General features: G+C 37.4%; 1 protein-coding gene across 1 annotated transcript in view; it reads left to right on the top strand.

The window, feature by feature from the left end:
- The window catches only part of TMTC4 (transmembrane O-mannosyltransferase targeting cadherins 4), a 54,323-nt gene extending 38,503 nt beyond the window's left edge, over positions 1-15,820 (top strand). The window contains exons 12-18 of the mRNA XM_054271723.1: positions 3,782-3,861; positions 4,034-4,141; positions 4,264-4,405; positions 5,084-5,198; positions 5,682-5,794; positions 12,422-12,491; positions 13,030-15,820. Of these exons, the coding sequence (XP_054127698.1) occupies positions 3,782-3,861; positions 4,034-4,141; positions 4,264-4,405; positions 5,084-5,198; positions 5,682-5,794; positions 12,422-12,491; positions 13,030-13,181 (780 nt within the window). The 3' untranslated portion in view covers positions 13,182-15,820. The remainder of the gene's footprint in view (positions 1-3,781; positions 3,862-4,033; positions 4,142-4,263; positions 4,406-5,083; positions 5,199-5,681; positions 5,795-12,421; positions 12,492-13,029) is intronic.
- The last annotated feature ends 1,608 nt before the right edge of the window (positions 15,821-17,428 follow it).

The following is a 17,428-nucleotide window of genomic DNA, read 5'->3' as shown; positions in this document are numbered from 1 at the left end:
TGTTACAGAACAAGATTTAATGCTGCCTGAGGATCTGATCTTTGATCCTTAAGGAAGCTGATCTAGAGGGCCTTTCCTTTAGATATTGAGATTTTTTTCTTTATGCTCTATATTAAAAAGGGATTATCTTCTGAGGAATTTACCTTAAGTGCTGTGGGCTGTGTTTATATGGGCTATTTGCAGTGTTCTGCCACCATTTTAGATGTCAATTTTTGTGTATACAAGCACGGTCATGCAGAAGAATCTTTAGACAACATTAGATACACAAACAAGATGTGAATATCACAAAAGCTTTGTTTTATTATTATTTAGAAAACAGAGGTTTAGTAGTAGAAGAAAGAGAAGATTGATGACACAAGCTGGCATTGAACAGAGGCATCTGCATGTTCCTGAAGAAATTTTGACATCTGTGCTTTGCTTTCATCCTTTTCAGTAAATGTTCATATTTGCTGAAAAAGAGATTAAGCAGCTAAGAAGAGAGAGTAAAATTGGTGATAATAGTAATGCTCCAGCTGATGGGGGGGTGTACCCCCTCGAAGATGATATTACATTTCAGTTTCTTCCTCTTCTGCTTTGATGGAAAACAAAAGCAAAAAGTCAGTCTGGCAACAATTTCATTTTTGAACAGGAAAATGTTTTTTTTCCTCTGCTTGTTTAAATTTAACACTTAAATAAGAGTTCAAGTACTATGGATATCTGGCACAGAAGAATATGCAGTGCTTTTTCTTTTTTATACTGGCTTCTTAGGTTGATTGAGGTATTGGACAGACAAATACCTTGGCTAGGCTATGTTAACTTAAACAACACATGCCTGTTGAAACTAGGTTCTACCCTCGGGTATTTTTACCTGATCTCTTAGATTTCTGAGAATACTGTGTTGTTATGCATCCCTGAGAAATGCTCCTTTTAGAGCTATTACTGTAAAGTAATTGCCTGTTTAAGATTGATAAAGGATCATCTGAGTATAATGTAATACGTCATTTCCAGTTAATATTTAATCATGTAATAACGAAGGACTCTTAAATGTTTAACCAGGAAAGGAAAATCTTCCCTCCCAGGCTGGCATGCACAATATCTGTCAGAAACAGAAGAACCACACCTCTGGAGATGAAATTTTAAATAACTCACCAGCCCCTTATTAAAACCAGATTCTTCCCACCCACTGGTCCATAGCAAGCACCTGTGTTGTGCAGGAGAGGCACAGCCCTGTGCTCAGCAGACAGCTAAAGGCTGACCTTGGCTTCTCTCTGCCGTGGCCACAGAAGCAAGAGACAGAGCTGGATGGCAGAAGTACCTCTCAGATGTCTGGATGTGCCTGGAAACCCTCTGCTGCTTCTGCTCTTAAGAGCAGGATGTCACTGCATCCTATAGCCCATTGCAGAGCTGGTTTTGTCGTTGGATGTCTCTGGTAGGCTGGGCACTTCTTTTGATGTCTTTGGTTTTGGGCTTCTTTCCTCTTCCTTTCTTTGTCACCACCATATTAAGAGGAACTAAAGCTACAATTTCACTTGAAGGGAAATTAGAAAACTTACATACAGCAAGGAGCCCTTCATTTTTGGGAGTGTTGTATAGAAATATCATTTCCTTTCACACAGGAGCTATAGCTGAGGGCAAAAGAAATACACCATTGAAAATGTTAATAGTTTATTTAAATAGTTGTGCAATCAGTTGTAATAGACTATAGTACATCTTTTTAGTTCAGCTCACAAAATGTACCTGGGCACTTAATACTTCATTTGATGTTTTGACTTGAGAGAATTGATATCTCAGTTTTCTTCAGACTGCACAGTTCTGTTTACATGAGAAAAATATTCTTGCTGCTGGTACTTTTGGGAAAAAAATGGATGTGAAGATACTACATGTTTTTTAAAAAAAAACTGTGAAAAATAGAAAGTGAAGTGCTGTTTCATAACACAAGACAGCTGACATGTGAAAGACTGAGTGGTTGGTGTACACCAACATTTTTCTCATCTGCTCTGTCCTGGTCTTTAGTAAAATTTCATTTTGTAAAGCATCTTAAAAAATGAAATTCAGTAAAGTTAAATATAATTTTGTTTGCTGATACTGAAGTGTAAAGTTATCTACTTCAAGGGCTAACATCCAGTATTCAGTGAAATCTTTAAGTATTTCTTTTGTGTTGCCACAATTTATCTTTTATCTGGGTAAAATTTTAATATGTGAACTTCAATATATAATCAGAGCAATCCAATTTGGTAAGAATCTTAGTGTTCTGAATAATTTCTGGAAGAGATATATAAATAGAATTCAGTCCTGAGAAACATCTTTCAGGGTATTTCATTTTACTTAAATGACTCCTGGGAAAATGTTGCTCTATCTTCTATTTTTTGACACTGTCAATGGATCTTTGATTATTTCTTGATGTAAATGCACCATTCTCTTGCTTCTTTGCCATGGACCTTGTCATACTTTTATGAATGTACAGTACAGTGCCAGGATTTTTTTCTTCGTGGAAGCTGTGCTAGAACTGCTTTTATGGGGTACTGAATTTGTGTGCTATTTTATATCTTGCAATGTGAGGAGCTGCCTCTGTGTGTGCTTAGTAAGCTTTAGAGCATCTCTGCTGTCTGTAAAACCACTGAAAATACTTTTTCTCCCATTTGAGACAGCATGGGAAATGTCCTTAACTTTATTTCTTGGTGGTATGCTGCTGCATGTTACAATAGTTACATAGAGATGAAATTCAACAATTAAATGCCATAACAACTAGGCTCCAACACTCATGTGTGCTGGATCAATAGGTCCCAGATACTATGTCAACTGTAATTAGGGGTTTTCAGTTAATGGACATGTCAGATAAAATCCTTTTTTGAATGTAGAAGGTGAATTAGACTTATACAAGTGCATTATGAACCTATCATTTTGGACTTCAATCTGAAGTTATTCCTGTATACTGTTTTGAAATTTGATTTTCAAAGTTTGAAAAAAATTTGCATATGTGTTTGTTTTAGATGAAATATATAAATTCAATTTCAAATAGTAATCTAAATAATAAGTCCTGGTCTGGGTGCTGAGAAATCTCTTTTCAAGAGTCAACACTCACAGTACTTTTCAACCAGGTAACATAATCTTCTGAGATTTCTCTTAAAGTGGGATTTGAGATGTCTTCTAACTCAGATTTGTTCTGAAATATATTTATTCCTATTTACTCTTGCCATAAATTAGGATGATGCATCTTCTCCCTGTAGTCTGAAAGCTCTAGATCCTTCCTTCATAGTTCAGTTTTTAACAGGCAAAGTCTTCAACATGTTGCTATATGTATTATTTCAGAAATGCTCTTTGATACATTTTTATCTTTAGACAATAATTTTGCCTGTCTTTTACCTTTTGTTTGGGTTTTCTGTGAATGTTGAGTTTCTTCTAGTTTATGCTATAATGAAAATAAAGGTTGACACATTGCTTCTGCTATGATAGATTTGCTTTGAGTCAAACGTTCTCTTACCTGGCAAACAAATTAAATTAGGAGCAGGAGGTCTCCATACCAAGTGCCTTGTGAAAGGTGTGGTGACCTCACTTATAAAACTAGGAAATTAATAATTTTTCTTAAATACCTGGAGTAGGTAAGCTGATCTGTACCTCAGATTTTGTCTTACCATCTTCATTGTATGAATTATCCAATCCTAAGAATCAATCTACACTAAAAGCCAGCAGTGAATGACACAACTGCTGACTGTTTCTTTTTAGAGAAAGAATTTTTACCTACTTGATTCCACAAAATATCTGACTGTGTGGCATCTGGTGGAATATCCACCTGTGTTTTCAGGTGCACTACAATGTTGGCAAAAACCTGGCTGACAAAGGAAATCAAAGTGCTGCAATCAAATACTACAGAGAAGCTGTAAGGTATTAAAAATTTTACTGCTTTAATGATATTTCCTAAAATTGCTTTCATGTTTAACATGAAGAAAATGCTTAGGTATTCATTTTCATGTTCTGCAGCGTTGCAGAGCTAGCAATTTGCATATATTAATACATGTCCATACATAATAATAATCTCTTAAATTTTACATTTTAGGTTGAATCCAAAATATGTGCATGCCATGAACAACCTTGGAAATATTCTGAAAGAAAGAAATGAGCTCCATGAAGCAGAGGAGTTGCTGTCCTTAGCTGTACAAATACAGTATGTTTAGACCAATGCTAAGCAGTGTTTTGCACCAACTGAGCCAAAATGATACAATAGGATCTTGTGTTTCAGATGCTTAATTGTCCTCTCTCTCGGTGGTTTTTTCCCAATTTGCCCAGACCTGATTTTGCTGCTGCATGGATGAATCTAGGAATAGTGCAGAACAGTTTAAGGAGGTTTGAAGAGGCAGAGCAAAGCTACTGGACAGCAATTAAACACAGAAAAAAATATCCAGATTGTTACTACAATCTAGGGCGGTTGGTAAGTGCTTTTGAATAAATGATAGCTATGACTGGAATCTGTGTGTGTCTTTCTGTATGTGTATATTTAGAAAGATTTATCTAATTCTGCTGTACTGTTAAAAGCTGATAGTTATCCCAGTTTGCTTATGTTGCATTTTAGGGTGATTTCATACTTTTAGTAGCTTTTCCTATTGCTTTCCTAAAATACTTCCTTCCATACAACCTTTGGTAATCCTACTTTATCATACAAAGAAGTACCAACAAAAATACAGATTTAATTTTTTTTTTTTCCAAAAGGTATTATTAATAATTTCCCAATGTTTTGCATTCCTTAGTATATTGTTAGCTAGTAGAACTGTGCTGAAAAATTCAGATTAGATGTTTGAAAATATGTACATTAAATATTTACTAAATCTCTTGTGTAGACTTCTAAATTATATGCTGTTTCTTCTCCTTATTCTATTGGTACATGCATATTTGAAGACAAGCCTCACTTGCAGAGGCAAGAAAAGGAAAATTAGTATATAGCATTCTTATCTTCCATACTACAAGATTATTCCTTTCATGTTTATTTTTGTCTATAAAAAGAAATCCTACTAGAAAGGACAAGACATTAACAACTTTTTAGTGTCTTTAGTGGATGATAGGAAAGTAGAGCAAGTAGTAGCAAAATCACTGGATTTTTCTTTTGTTTTAGTATGCAGATTTGAATCGCCATATAGATGCATTGAATGCATGGAGGAATGCTACAGTCCTGAAACCAGAGCACAGTTTGGCCTGGAACAATATGATAATATTGCTTGATAACACAGGTAAAGGTCTTTTTGAATGTTTTAATGAATAATTCAGTGTCTAGAAAAACTGAAACCTTTATCTGTTTTTATCTAAAAGGATCTCTACCTCTTCTTTGGCTACCCAGACCCCTTCTAATAATATAAGAATGCCTTCTGACTCAGTGATTTTAAAGCATCACTTGAAATCCAGCCCATAAATTGAATTTCTGATACTTACTTAAAATGCCATCGTTGTGCAAGCATGTTTGTATTGTAGATTAAATTCCAGAACTTTTTAATCTCTGCTTTCTTGTTCTTCTGAAGGTGTTATCTATTGAAAACAAAATGAAGATACTCTTTTGCCTTAGTCTACAGGATTTTACATTTGTGCGTGTGTGTGATACCTGGTTTTCTCTAAAAAATTATGCAGTCAGCTATTTGTAAAAGATGTGTGCTTGCAGCATGAACTAATAAGGCTGTGTTAAAACATGCTTTCTCTTTTTCTGCTACCTGGGCTCCCAGGCAATCTAGCTCAAGCAGAAGCAGTTGGAAGAGAAGCCCTGGAATTAATACCTAATGATCATTCCCTTATGTTTTCCTTGGCCAATGTACTGGGGAAATCACAAAAATATAAGGTAGGTAACTAGAGCTTTTTGACTCTAAGGCTTTGGGTTGGATTCACTGGGATTTTTTCCTTAATTAAACTCCACCTACATTTTTTTTGAGGAGATCATTGTGGACTATGACTAGAGAATCTGTTTAAAACGTTTCAGTGCCCTTCTCTACCACAGTATTGGTGTGTGATTCTGTCTTGAGCTTATCCCTCCTTATTTTGGATGCCTAGGTTACAAGTGTTGCTGCCCTACACTATGTCAGTGGTCAGTGGAGAGAAATAGGCTCTTCAGCACACTAGAGGGCAGTTAGGGTCTTGTGTTGCTTCACTGCAGAGGGAGAGAGCCTGCATTGAATTAGAGACCTCATTTCAGGAGCTCAAATTAGATGGGACAAGCTAGTTCTTCTGCTTTTGGTATATATTCTGTGAATACATATATATATATAGAGAGAGAGATAAGAATTCTGGCCTTTTTGCCTCAGACACGATCTAAAATATAGTAATATGAGTTTGTTAATCCCAGCCTGAGGATGGGATACCTGGGTGATCTCAGAATGCTATGAGAGAAAGTACATGCATTGCTCAATGTATTGAACTTGCTCTTGGATGCACTGGACCAGCCTGGGAGTGGTACCTCAGCATGAGCTACCTTTATTTGCAAGTAGTAAATGTAATGAAACTGATGAGGATGACTTGTTTCCCAAAGGGAATTGTATCAGATGATAAGCTTATATGACAGAGAATAAATCACACACATTTAATATAGTTAGTTGTTTAAACTGACTCTATAATCAGTGATTTATGTATGTGATAGGGAAAAATTAATAATCAAGTCCTTGTTGTACCTTTGAAAAACATCATTTACTGAACCTTTTTAAGGTTTTTTTAGGCTTTTAAGGGGTTTGCTGTCTTTTTGATAGTGATAATGTTAACAGCACTGCAGGAACACCCTCACGTATATACAAAGTAAGAAGATTCTATAATATGAAACTTATCAGGAGAAAATGGCCTGAGTTGCACCAGGAAAGGTTTAGATTAGATATTAGTTAATTTTTTTCACAAAAGGAATTGTAAAACATTGGGCCAGATTGCCCAGGGAAGTGGTGGAGTCACCATCCCTGGAAGTGTTCAAAAAATGTATGGATATGGCACTTGAAGACATAGTTTAATGGTGAACATGCTGGTAGTGTGGGGTTTACGGTTAGACCTCATGATCTTAACGGTCTTTTCCAACTTTAATAAGTCCATGAGTCTCAAAATAGATACATCTGTCCAGTAGTTACTGTGACCACTTATATTTCTACAGTATTGATCAGCTGTGGAGTCCTGACCTGTTCACGTGTGAGGCCAGGGCCTGTGACAACCAGCACTGGCTTTTGTTTGTGTTAGTGACGCTGTTAAACACCCAGTTACTGTTCTTCTAGACTGGCTAGGTTATTTTCCTGGACACTCTAAATCTTTCCTCTCTCCACCTGAGACTGTTATAAAATACATATTTTAGGTTGGTTTAACAAAGTTCCAGAAGGATACAAATTAACATCCAGAACACATAAGGTATGAGATTATGGAGGAGGTAATTGCTAGAATTATTTTGGTGAGTCAGGCCTGTGGAAGAATAGAGGATTTTACAGTCATTCATCAGGGAGAATATGTAGCATGGCAGAATACAGAGCATTTATAATGAAATAAAGTTGAAAAAATAAGTTGAAAACAAGCTAAAAATTTTTTTCCAGGTGTAGGAGAGACAACACTGTCTTAGTGGATCTAAAAAATAGAAAAGAAGATAGTGGTTTTGATTGCCAGCCTTGAAAGGTTATTATGCTGCAGGAGAACTTGTTGGAGACAATGTAGAAGTAAGAGTAGGGGAAAGTGCAGCTTTTAAGTCCACATTCTGAAAAAAGCAAAAGGAATAGCGGAGCCCAGAAAAAAAAGCAGGGCACCAGTGAGTGTTTTAATACTTCAATATGGAGTAGTAGTTTTGTGCAGAGCTTAACTAGTCACTAAAAACTGATGGGTTATAACAGGGAGAACAAATTAAGGGAATTGGAAAGAGGACTCACAAAGGTTATGATCTTAGCAGCTGTATTTGGCATTGCCTAGAAAGAAGAGATAAAGATTTGTTTGTAATGGGAGAATGCTTACTGAGCAAAAAAAAGCATGAAAAATTCAGATTTCTTGTCCACCCCCTCACCATGTAAAAAGAGAGAAGTGGATGGCTCTTCAAGGATTTTTATTGAGTAGAATTGGAGGGAAGGAACAGGGGATGAAGACTGTCATGGTGATGGAGGTAATTTTCAGAGTGCTGCCTGGCTGTGTCTGATATGTTGTATGACCTCAGGCATTTAATTTATTAGGTTACTCATTATGTGTCTGTGTAAAAGTTGCTACTATGTTGGCTCTGTTGTCGCACAGGAAGATTTGTTCTGGGGTTTTTTGTTATCTCTTATTTTAAAAGACATTGTGTCAAAAAGTTTTTATTATGTTGTGAGATTTCCTTCCAATAAGCACACAACGTTCTCCTTCAGTTTCAAATATACTTTGATTTTCAGCAGAAGATAGGTTTCCTATGTCACAAAAAATAAAAAAATAGCCCTTTATTTTGTGTCTGTATGTAATGATGAATGATTTATTGTTCCAGAGAGAAAAGCACATAAAGGATGAGCTGTTTCTGTGGTTTTGTTTGGGTTTTTTAATTAACATCTGCTATATCAAGTTTGATTCTCCTTTGAATGCTTGTTCTTATCTCAATTGATGAAGAACCAAGCTATCTTTAGTTCTTTGAAAAAGATGTGTGCTGTATTTTTGTTACATATACATCTATGCTTTTTCTGTAAAAAGTGCAATAAATTGAAACCATTCAGCATTTTTTGTATTTGAAATAAAGCCAGAGTACATTTTTGTGGCCTTGGCAGCAGATGGAATGCGGTGTGCTTACCCCATGCCTTTGCTATATGCAAGCTGCAAGTTTCTTGGCAACACTTGAAGATTTGGCAAAATGCAGCAATTTGAAATACCACTGATGTGCTGGAATGTACATTTACTCCATATATCCACAGTAATATGAATATGATGCACCTTAAATAGCCTTTAAACAACCACTATGCTTCTACAAGCTGCTGAGCGAAGTAGTGGTGATAAAAATATTCTCAGCATGGAGCTGAAGATGTATGGTAATGGCAGCCAGCTCTTGAATATCTATCTCATTAAATTATCTGGAAGCACATTGCACGTGCTGTCCCACTGTCCTTCAGCAGTGAACAGATGCAAGTCTGTACATCAGGTGCTCCTCCTCTGTGCAAGTGGCAACTTTTAGGCGTAAGGCTGATTTAAGTGTTCAGTGTATCTTTCATTAATTGTTGTTAACCTGCCCAATGAGGAAAAGGGAGATTTACTAGACCACAAAATTTGGAGTGGGAAAAAGCACAACTTTATGAGACTTGAAATTACTGCATGCTTTCAAGTGCCAATCCACTGTTGATTTTTAGGATTTGAGAGTTGTTTGAAAAGAGGAGGTTATCTTGCACCACTTGCCAAATTTTTGAGTCTCAGTATGTTTCTCAGGTGACTGAGAAACATGGAAATCATGGAATAATTTTGCCTAGAAATGACATCTAAAGGTCATCTAGTCCAACTCCTAATCCAAACCAGTGCCAGTTCCAGTTGAATACTGAATATCTCTGTCAATAGAGATTCTATAACCTCTCTGGACAACATATTTCAATGCTTGACCAACTTTATAATAAAAAAAAAATTGATGTTTCCTTTAATTGGAATTTCTTGTAAGCCAGTTTACATCCATTATATCTCACCCCATCTCACAGACATGTGAGAAGAGTCTGTTTCCATCCTCTCTGTATTATCTCATCAGGTACTTGTAGGCAGCACCTTTGTCTTCTCTCCCGAAGGCTGAAAAGATCCAGTTCTCTCAGTTGGTCTTTGCACATCTTGTGCTCCAGCTCTGTACTATTTTGGTGGCTTTCTGCAAGACTCACTGAAGTATGTCTGCGTCTTTCTTGTAATGGAGACCCCCAGCCTGAACACATACTCCAGGTGTGGTCTCAGAAGTGCTTATCTGTAGCATTCATATTTTCTGAAAAATCCCTTCACCCAGGATTTTCTCCTGGGAAGCTGAGAAGCCTCAGAGAAAAAGGAAAACAAATTCTTATCTCATTTGCTTCTCCTGTGTTGTGCTCACATGTGGAATGGGTTTGAAGATTGTTTACCAACAGGTGGTTGTTCCATTGGTTTCATGGAAATTGTTTTGACTTATTGGCCAATCGGGGTCAAGCTGTGTCAGACTCTGGAGAGAGAGTCATGAGCTTCATTATGATCTTTTTAGCCTTCTGTAAGTATCCTTTCTGTATTCTTTAGTATAATTAAGTATAGCATTCTTTAATATAATATAGCATCATAAAATAACACATTAGCCTTCTAAGAACGTGGAGTCAGATTCATCATTCCCTCCTTTGTCTGGGTGCCCCGCAAATACAATACTTACCAAAGTCACATGGCCACCAGAGGTCCATTCCAGCCTCAACCATTCTGTGATTCCTGCTAGTCTGTTTCTCTGCCCTGCCCAGGTCCCTCAAAATAGCTGTTCTCCCTTCCACTGTATTTCTTATTCCCTCCTCTTAGGTGCTATCTGTAAAGTTTTGAAACTGCATTCAGTCCCACCAAAATATGAATGAAATCACTAAACAATACGGGTTTCAAAATAGTCTGGATATGAGAATGCTGGAGCAACTGCTCATGCCATAGGAAAGCAATGCTAAAACTTGCACTATGGAGGTAAATTTGCAGACATCTGGTTCCCCTTGTTAACTCCTCTCCAAATATTCCTTGTCCTGAAACAAAATCAGAATCACAGAATAGTTGGGGTTGGAAGGGATGTCTGGAGGTTGTCTCATCCAACCCCCTGCTAGAGCAGGTTCACCTAGAGCAGGCTGCGCAGAATTGCATCCAAGCAAGTTCTGAATATCTCCAGGGAAGAACACTGCACAACTTCTGGTCAGTCTGCTCCAGTGGTCTGTCACGTGAACAGTAAAGAAGTTCTTCCTTACGTTCAGATGGAACTTCCTGTGCATCATTGCTGCTCATTGCCTCTTGTGCTGTTTCATGGCATGAATGAGAAGAGCCTGGATCCATCCTTATGGCACCCTCCCTTCAGATACTTAGACATTGATGAGGTCCCCTCTCAATCATCTCTTCTTGAGCCTGAGCAGGCCCAGCTTCTTCTGCTTTTCCTCATAAAAGATGTTCCAGTCCCCTCATCATCTTCATAGCCCTCCACTGGACTAGCTCAGAGAACCTGGGGTTTGTAGTTTCCTTGACCTGTGGAGATGAAGGCACTTTCCGCATGAGTCTCTCCTGGCTTGAGAATGGCAGCTTCAGCTGTGCTCAGCAATGCTTTTAGTTTGGGTTTGAATTTGGACATATGGGGAGGCTCTTAAGTCACTCAGAGCTGAGTGACTCAATCTTGACATCAGAGATTTCTTTTCCCCTGAAGGGACCCTTACAGAGAGTTATTTCATGCTTGACATGGGAAGATGGTAGAACCAAAATCTGGCTGACAGGCTTTCTTTTTCAGTAAAGCCTGTGATTTATTTTAAGCAGTGAAAGCTTAGCACAAAGGAAAGGACTTTTCTACCATGTTACTGTTCTCACATACCTCAGACAGCAAGTATGTGCATTCAGATGGAAGCCTACCACATTGAGGTAATTTTATCTTCAGGTCATTTGCATTGAAACTGAATGAGCAACTTTCCCTAGAGCACAGCACAGCATAGAAATCTATGTAAAATTTGCTCTCAAGTATCTAAACTTGCATGTTAGTGAGTAAATATGCTCCATTTGGATTGGGGAGGGGATGTGAGTTTTTAAAGTTCTGCAGGAAATATGCTCTGGGGAAAAAAGTAGCAATATTAGCTGCTAGTTTGGAAAAATAGAATTGTTTTAATTAGAGAATAAATTTAGCGGTAAATTATTTTCTGAATAGGTGAGGGACCTGAGGTTTTCTAAGAGGTACTCACATATCAAGAGTCTTAAGAGCACACATTGCAAGCAGTAATACAGAGAAGATAACTGGTGAGGAAAATGTGAAGGATATTTCATGGCATGATATGATTTGGCATTTTTTTTCTCTTTTAAGTAAAAGGTATTCAGCTACTCTTCATGGGGAACCACACATCTGTTTGAAAGGGATTTACTGGAATACTCCTTTTTTTAATGCTAAAACTATTGTAAAAGGAAAAGTGTCTATAAGCAGTTTGTTTAGATACCAAATTACATTTCCTTAATTTGATTGCATAAGTAGGGAAAACTTCAGCAGGTAATGTTTGAAAATACTATAACTATTTTTTAAAAGGTACTTTAAGTAAAAAGCAAAGTTCACAAGTGCTTAATAAATTTCTGCTAAATTAACAGCAGCCTGTGAAAACATGACACTTATTTGCAGCATTATAACTGGTTTCAGAGGGCTGTAACCACCTGAGCTACAGGATAAGGCAGGCTCAGGATATTTACATGGTGGTATCATATAGATAGGACATAGTTTTGGAGGGTTTGTAATTACAGTGGTGGGTAAATTTGGCATTGTTTTATATATATGAGAATGGACTTTCCTGATGACGTGTTATTTTAAATTATTCAGGAATCTGAAGCTTTGTTCCTCAAGGCAATTAAAGCCAATCCAAATGCTGCCAGTTATCATGGTAATTTGGGTAAGAGCCTTTCTAAATCTTATCAGCTGTATTGTTTATTTGCTTCATATTCATTGTGTTTAAAAAGAAAAAGTAATCTTTTGCGCCTTCTTCCTGGTGGGCAGATTTCTATTTTACTTTCTAGAAAAAACTGCCAGCCAGAAGAACAGGGCACTAAAGCCAGAAAAGCTGTCACATGATATGACAGATCAAGAGGGCTGCAAAATCCAGCCCAGAGGTAGCTGCACTTCAGTGTCTGCAAATTGATTCATTTATGCTATGCTTGTAACCCACAATGAGCTCACCAGATAAGAGCTGCCATTTATGGCTCCATTGTAATTCATTCCTTCATCATTCCCATGCCAGTTCTGCTCCCAGGCTTTGCTCCTGCATTTGGCAACAGAACAAGCAGCTACTGTGCCTGCCACCAGCCAGTGACAGACCCTCACTGGAAACAAATACCTCAATGTTGTTCTCCAAGTGATTGGCAAGATTGTACATTATTCAACAATATTTATATATTCAATATTGCTAATGAAATTCCCAATTGATGTTCCAGCTGTGCTTTATCATCGCTGGGGAAACCTTGACTTGGCCAAGAAGCACTATGAAGTCTCTCTGAAGCTTGATCCCATGGCGCCAGGAACCAAGGAAAACTACAGCCTCCTAAGGAGAAAACTGGAGCAGTTGCAAAAGAAAGGCGGTGCCTGATGCTCCTTTTCAGGTTGCCCATGCATGCTGTTTACAACTGCTGTTACATGGGTACTTCTGACCATGTACAGGCTTCAGTCATCATTTCTCAAAAACAACACCACCAGCACCGCACACTTGAATGTCCAGTTTTGCCCTCCTACAGATCCTAACATTTCAGCTTGAGGGATCATTTTATTTTTACTTGAACTGCTTTTAAAGTCCATTAGAACATTTTTATAGGTATATGAAAGCAATGCAGATGGAATTTCACAGCATACACGTGTAATTTGATATCTTCATCTGACTTTTTAGTAGCAGGATGAATAGCAGGAGGCAGTTTTATTTCTGAAAGTGATACTTAAAAGTGCAATTTCCTGTTTGGATCCTGATCTTTTCAAGTATGAAAAATATCTGTCCACTTCAGTTTTATTACTGCCTTCCAGTGCCAGTCCTGCAGAGACAGTGGAAGAATGAATTCTCTCCAGCACATCAGTCTACTCATATAATTTGAGTTAAGCCCTTATGCTCATTTCTCTCTCCAGCCTGTGAAGTGTCAGATTTGTACAGGAGTAAATAAGGGCAAGGATTTGACCATAAATGTCTGTCAGCCAGTGTACTGCTCAAGTATGCCTGAGTGTAGAAAATACTGTTAGATGAAGATGGAGATTATAACAAGCAGCTAATGAAAAGAAGGTGAGGCAACAGAGGAGTCAGGTAGGGTTTGTGTTCTCGCAGGCAGCCTCATCTACTACAGACAACACGGACAACAAGTCAGAATCACTTTAGCTCCTGTGGCAGGTCAGTGGTTTAAATACAGTATAGTGTCTGTAGGACCTAATTGCTGTGTTCTCAGGCAATTCAGTGCTTTCTGGTTAAGGACATTATACCTTTCAGCTCCTATATTGCTGGGGAATAAAGAGAGAATTTCTGTGGAGCAGTAACTGTGCAGAAGACCTGACCTTGGCTGTTGATCTGTTACCTGAAAGAACCTGGCTTCAGCTTTGTATCCCATAGCTCGTGTGTTTGCTGAAGGGACAGATAAATAAGCATAGCTGTTAATGCATAAACTGAGCACATCAATGTGGGATGATTCAGAGGTGGTTTATGTTGATACCATGTTACCTCTCAAAAGGGGCTATGCTTTAATACACATTTGAACTCTGACTGTCCAGAGTTGTTTGTCATGTATTATATATTTACATTCCTGCTTCAGGAAGTAGTAGCAAGTCTGTTTATTTGCTGGTGGTTGGTTTTTCCAGTTTCTTTGGGGTTTTTTGAGATGTTTAGTTTTGTTTGTTTGTTTAAGATTGAAAGTTTGCTATTGGATATGAAAGCTGGGGAACCTTACCTGTCTCTCCATATTCCTTTATTCTTGCCATCTATGTCCCCTGGGAGAAATTGATCAGCACAGTATGATCAAAGCTAGCTCAGGTACTACAAGTCATGCAGGTACTTTAGTGTACTATTTTTGCCACACTAACTGTAGATCTAGCCAGCAAGGCTGTGGCAGTGTGGTGCTGTCCACCAGTTTGGCTTGGAACGAATGAACACGGCTACATACTGGTTTGTTTTAGTTGTGGTGCCACAGGCATGCATGTGTGGTCCTCTCCTGCAAGTATAACCTGTTTCTCAGTGGGTAACATAGGGTACAAAGCCATTGCAATTATTTCCATTTCTTCTGGTTTCTGGACAAAGTTTTCAGAAATTTGTTTCCGAATATGATCCAAGCATGCTCTTTGATAAGTATCTGGCAAGCAGAACACTGCACTGGTATGGCTAATGACCAGCCTAGCTTAGTACCAACTTTTGTATCTGAAAGGTGCTGAAATAGATACACCCTTCAGTACAAGCAGCATGTTCTTAAGGCTTTCCATATATAGCCTACTATTCATCAGATAGAGAGAACACATAGCTTCTTCAGTCATGAGGAATTAAAGAGTAGGGATCTGGCTGGATGAGCTAATTTATAGCAGAAGATAAATATGTTTACTATAACCAAGTCTTTTCTGTATATTTGGAATATGGCATCCTGAGTTTAAATTATTATTCTCATCATAAAATCCATATGTGTAGTTTTCCCTGTTGCTTTCCATATCAGCTTTAAAGACATCCACTAGATCAATATTATGTATTAGGGATGAATTTTTTCTAGGTCATTATAAACCAAAGTTGTAGAAATTCCTCTGTGGAAGTCCTTCTATACAAAGTCTTAAGACAGAAAAGACCAACAAACAAATTGGATTTTTTTGTTAGTATTTGAAAATGGTCTTTACTTTTCAGTACAGACAACATCATTTTTTCTTGATTAGCTTTCTGGCTACCTGTATATATGTTTTTTTGTTTTATATAATATATACTGCTATAGAAATTCAATGTGATTACTTGTATGATGGTATAATGAAGCATACCCATATGTCTGAGTTTAATGTTGAGGCAGAATTGTGTTGAAAAGAAGCCACAAAAATGACTGCTTTTGTAATGAAATCTTCCTTAAGACTTTTAAGAATACTAAATATTTTTTTACTTTATTTTCAGAAATATTTTGAAAGGGCAAACAGTGCAGTGGTTTTTATTAAAATGGTTATAATGTTAATCTTTTTATTGGTTTTTCATACCTCATAACTGACTCCTGGAACAGTGCAGAACACTAAAGAACACTAAACTTCAAAGAGAAAAGGTGAAGAAAAAGTCGGCTTGTACATAACTGTAGTTACACATATTGCCTATCTTTCTAGAGTGCTGGATTTTTTTTCCCATTGCTAATTCCAGAAGATTAAAGTTTCCTTATCAGTTGGCCTGTTTGATTCTCTAGGGAAATTACAAAGCCTTTTTTCTTCTTCTTTTTTTTTTTTTTTTTTGAGAATGATTACTTGTTCAAATACAGTTCTGCGAAGAGAAACAGAATGATTTAATGCACAGACTGGAGTCAGGAAAATAATCACAATGACTGCTATGGATGTTAGTCTATTTTCACCAAAAACTTCCAGTGAAGTTCCCTAATTGTATGTCTCTGTTGTGTCTAGACCAATGACATGTACATGAAGTTTCCTGTTATTTAATTTCATAGTATTTAAACTTTAAAGATGTGGGTTGTGTGTGTGTTTATGGGCACTAAGAAATAAACATCTATAATACTTTTGAAAGGTTTGTTAAAAATATTTGGCCTATTCACTGGGAACCTTTTCCTTCATATTTCAGATACCTGTATCTGAGCTATTCAATCTAGTTTCTCTGTTTAGTCACTGGGGAAAAAAAAAACATCTTTAGGATGGGAGAAGTCATACTTGAAGGAGATATCCGTCTTCACTAACTTCAAAGGGTAACTAAGGTGATCAGCTCATATACCTGAAGAAAAATCTCACTGCTGCTTTCAGTTGAAGTAATCTGGTGCCACACATGAAGTAATCTGGTCCCTCTAGCATTCTTATACATTATTGAGGCCAAGAATGTTAAAAGACTGGCATTGAAGCAAACTGGCAGGTACTTGCCTTGAGAGGGTAGCTGGATGAGGGAATGGGAGAAAACAAATTAACTTGGATGAATTTAAAATAAATGACTGATAAAGCATTGAACAACAAATCCCTGTGTATGAAAACAGAACATTCATGTTAAGTTTGATTCATTGCTAGCTTGTTTATGTTTCTGTAATGAACAGTAACAGCTTCTTATTTAATTGAATTTGGGTGTCCTTCACTCCTATTTTAAAAAGCATTCTAAAGCAACTGTACATTTGCAACAGTGAGATTTATATTTTTTTCCTTAAATTCGAAACAGTGAGATTTGTATTTTTTCCCTTAAGTTCCAGTTGCTATTTCAAGCTGTAGGTATTAGAATGCTAAATGTGATAGCATTGTGTGTTTCAATATGGTAAGGTTTTTTGTTTTGATATCTTTTGATATTTATTTGCTGGTTCCTGTCCTGTGTCCCATGTTTCTCATGAGTATTGGTACATTCACATACCTGTCATTACATGTAGATTCCCATGTGCTTCTCAACTTGGCCCTTTCACTGAATAGTGCTCCCTTTCCACAGTTCTTGGGGTGTCTCTACCAAATGTGTGTTAATGAGGGCACGTTTCACTCAAAAAGACTACATTTTGCTGGGAGCAAAAGTGGCTCCCAGCAAAATCACATGGCTGGATTTTTGTGACATAAAAGCTGAGGGAGCCAAATTTTGTGTCATGGAACACCATAAGCAGCAGGTGCCACAGGTAAAGGGCACTTCAGGCTGTGCTGGGCTCCACAATAAGGTGAAGTGGTTGTACA

This window comes from Melozone crissalis, unplaced genomic scaffold (genome assembly GCF_028551555.1).
Source record: "Melozone crissalis strain CALT ecotype California unplaced genomic scaffold, PUWL_Pcris_2 ptg000013l_1, whole genome shotgun sequence".
Classification (NCBI taxonomy): Eukaryota; Metazoa; Chordata; class Aves; order Passeriformes; family Passerellidae; genus Melozone; species Melozone crissalis.
This window is presented reverse-complemented; position numbering and strand designations above follow the sequence as displayed.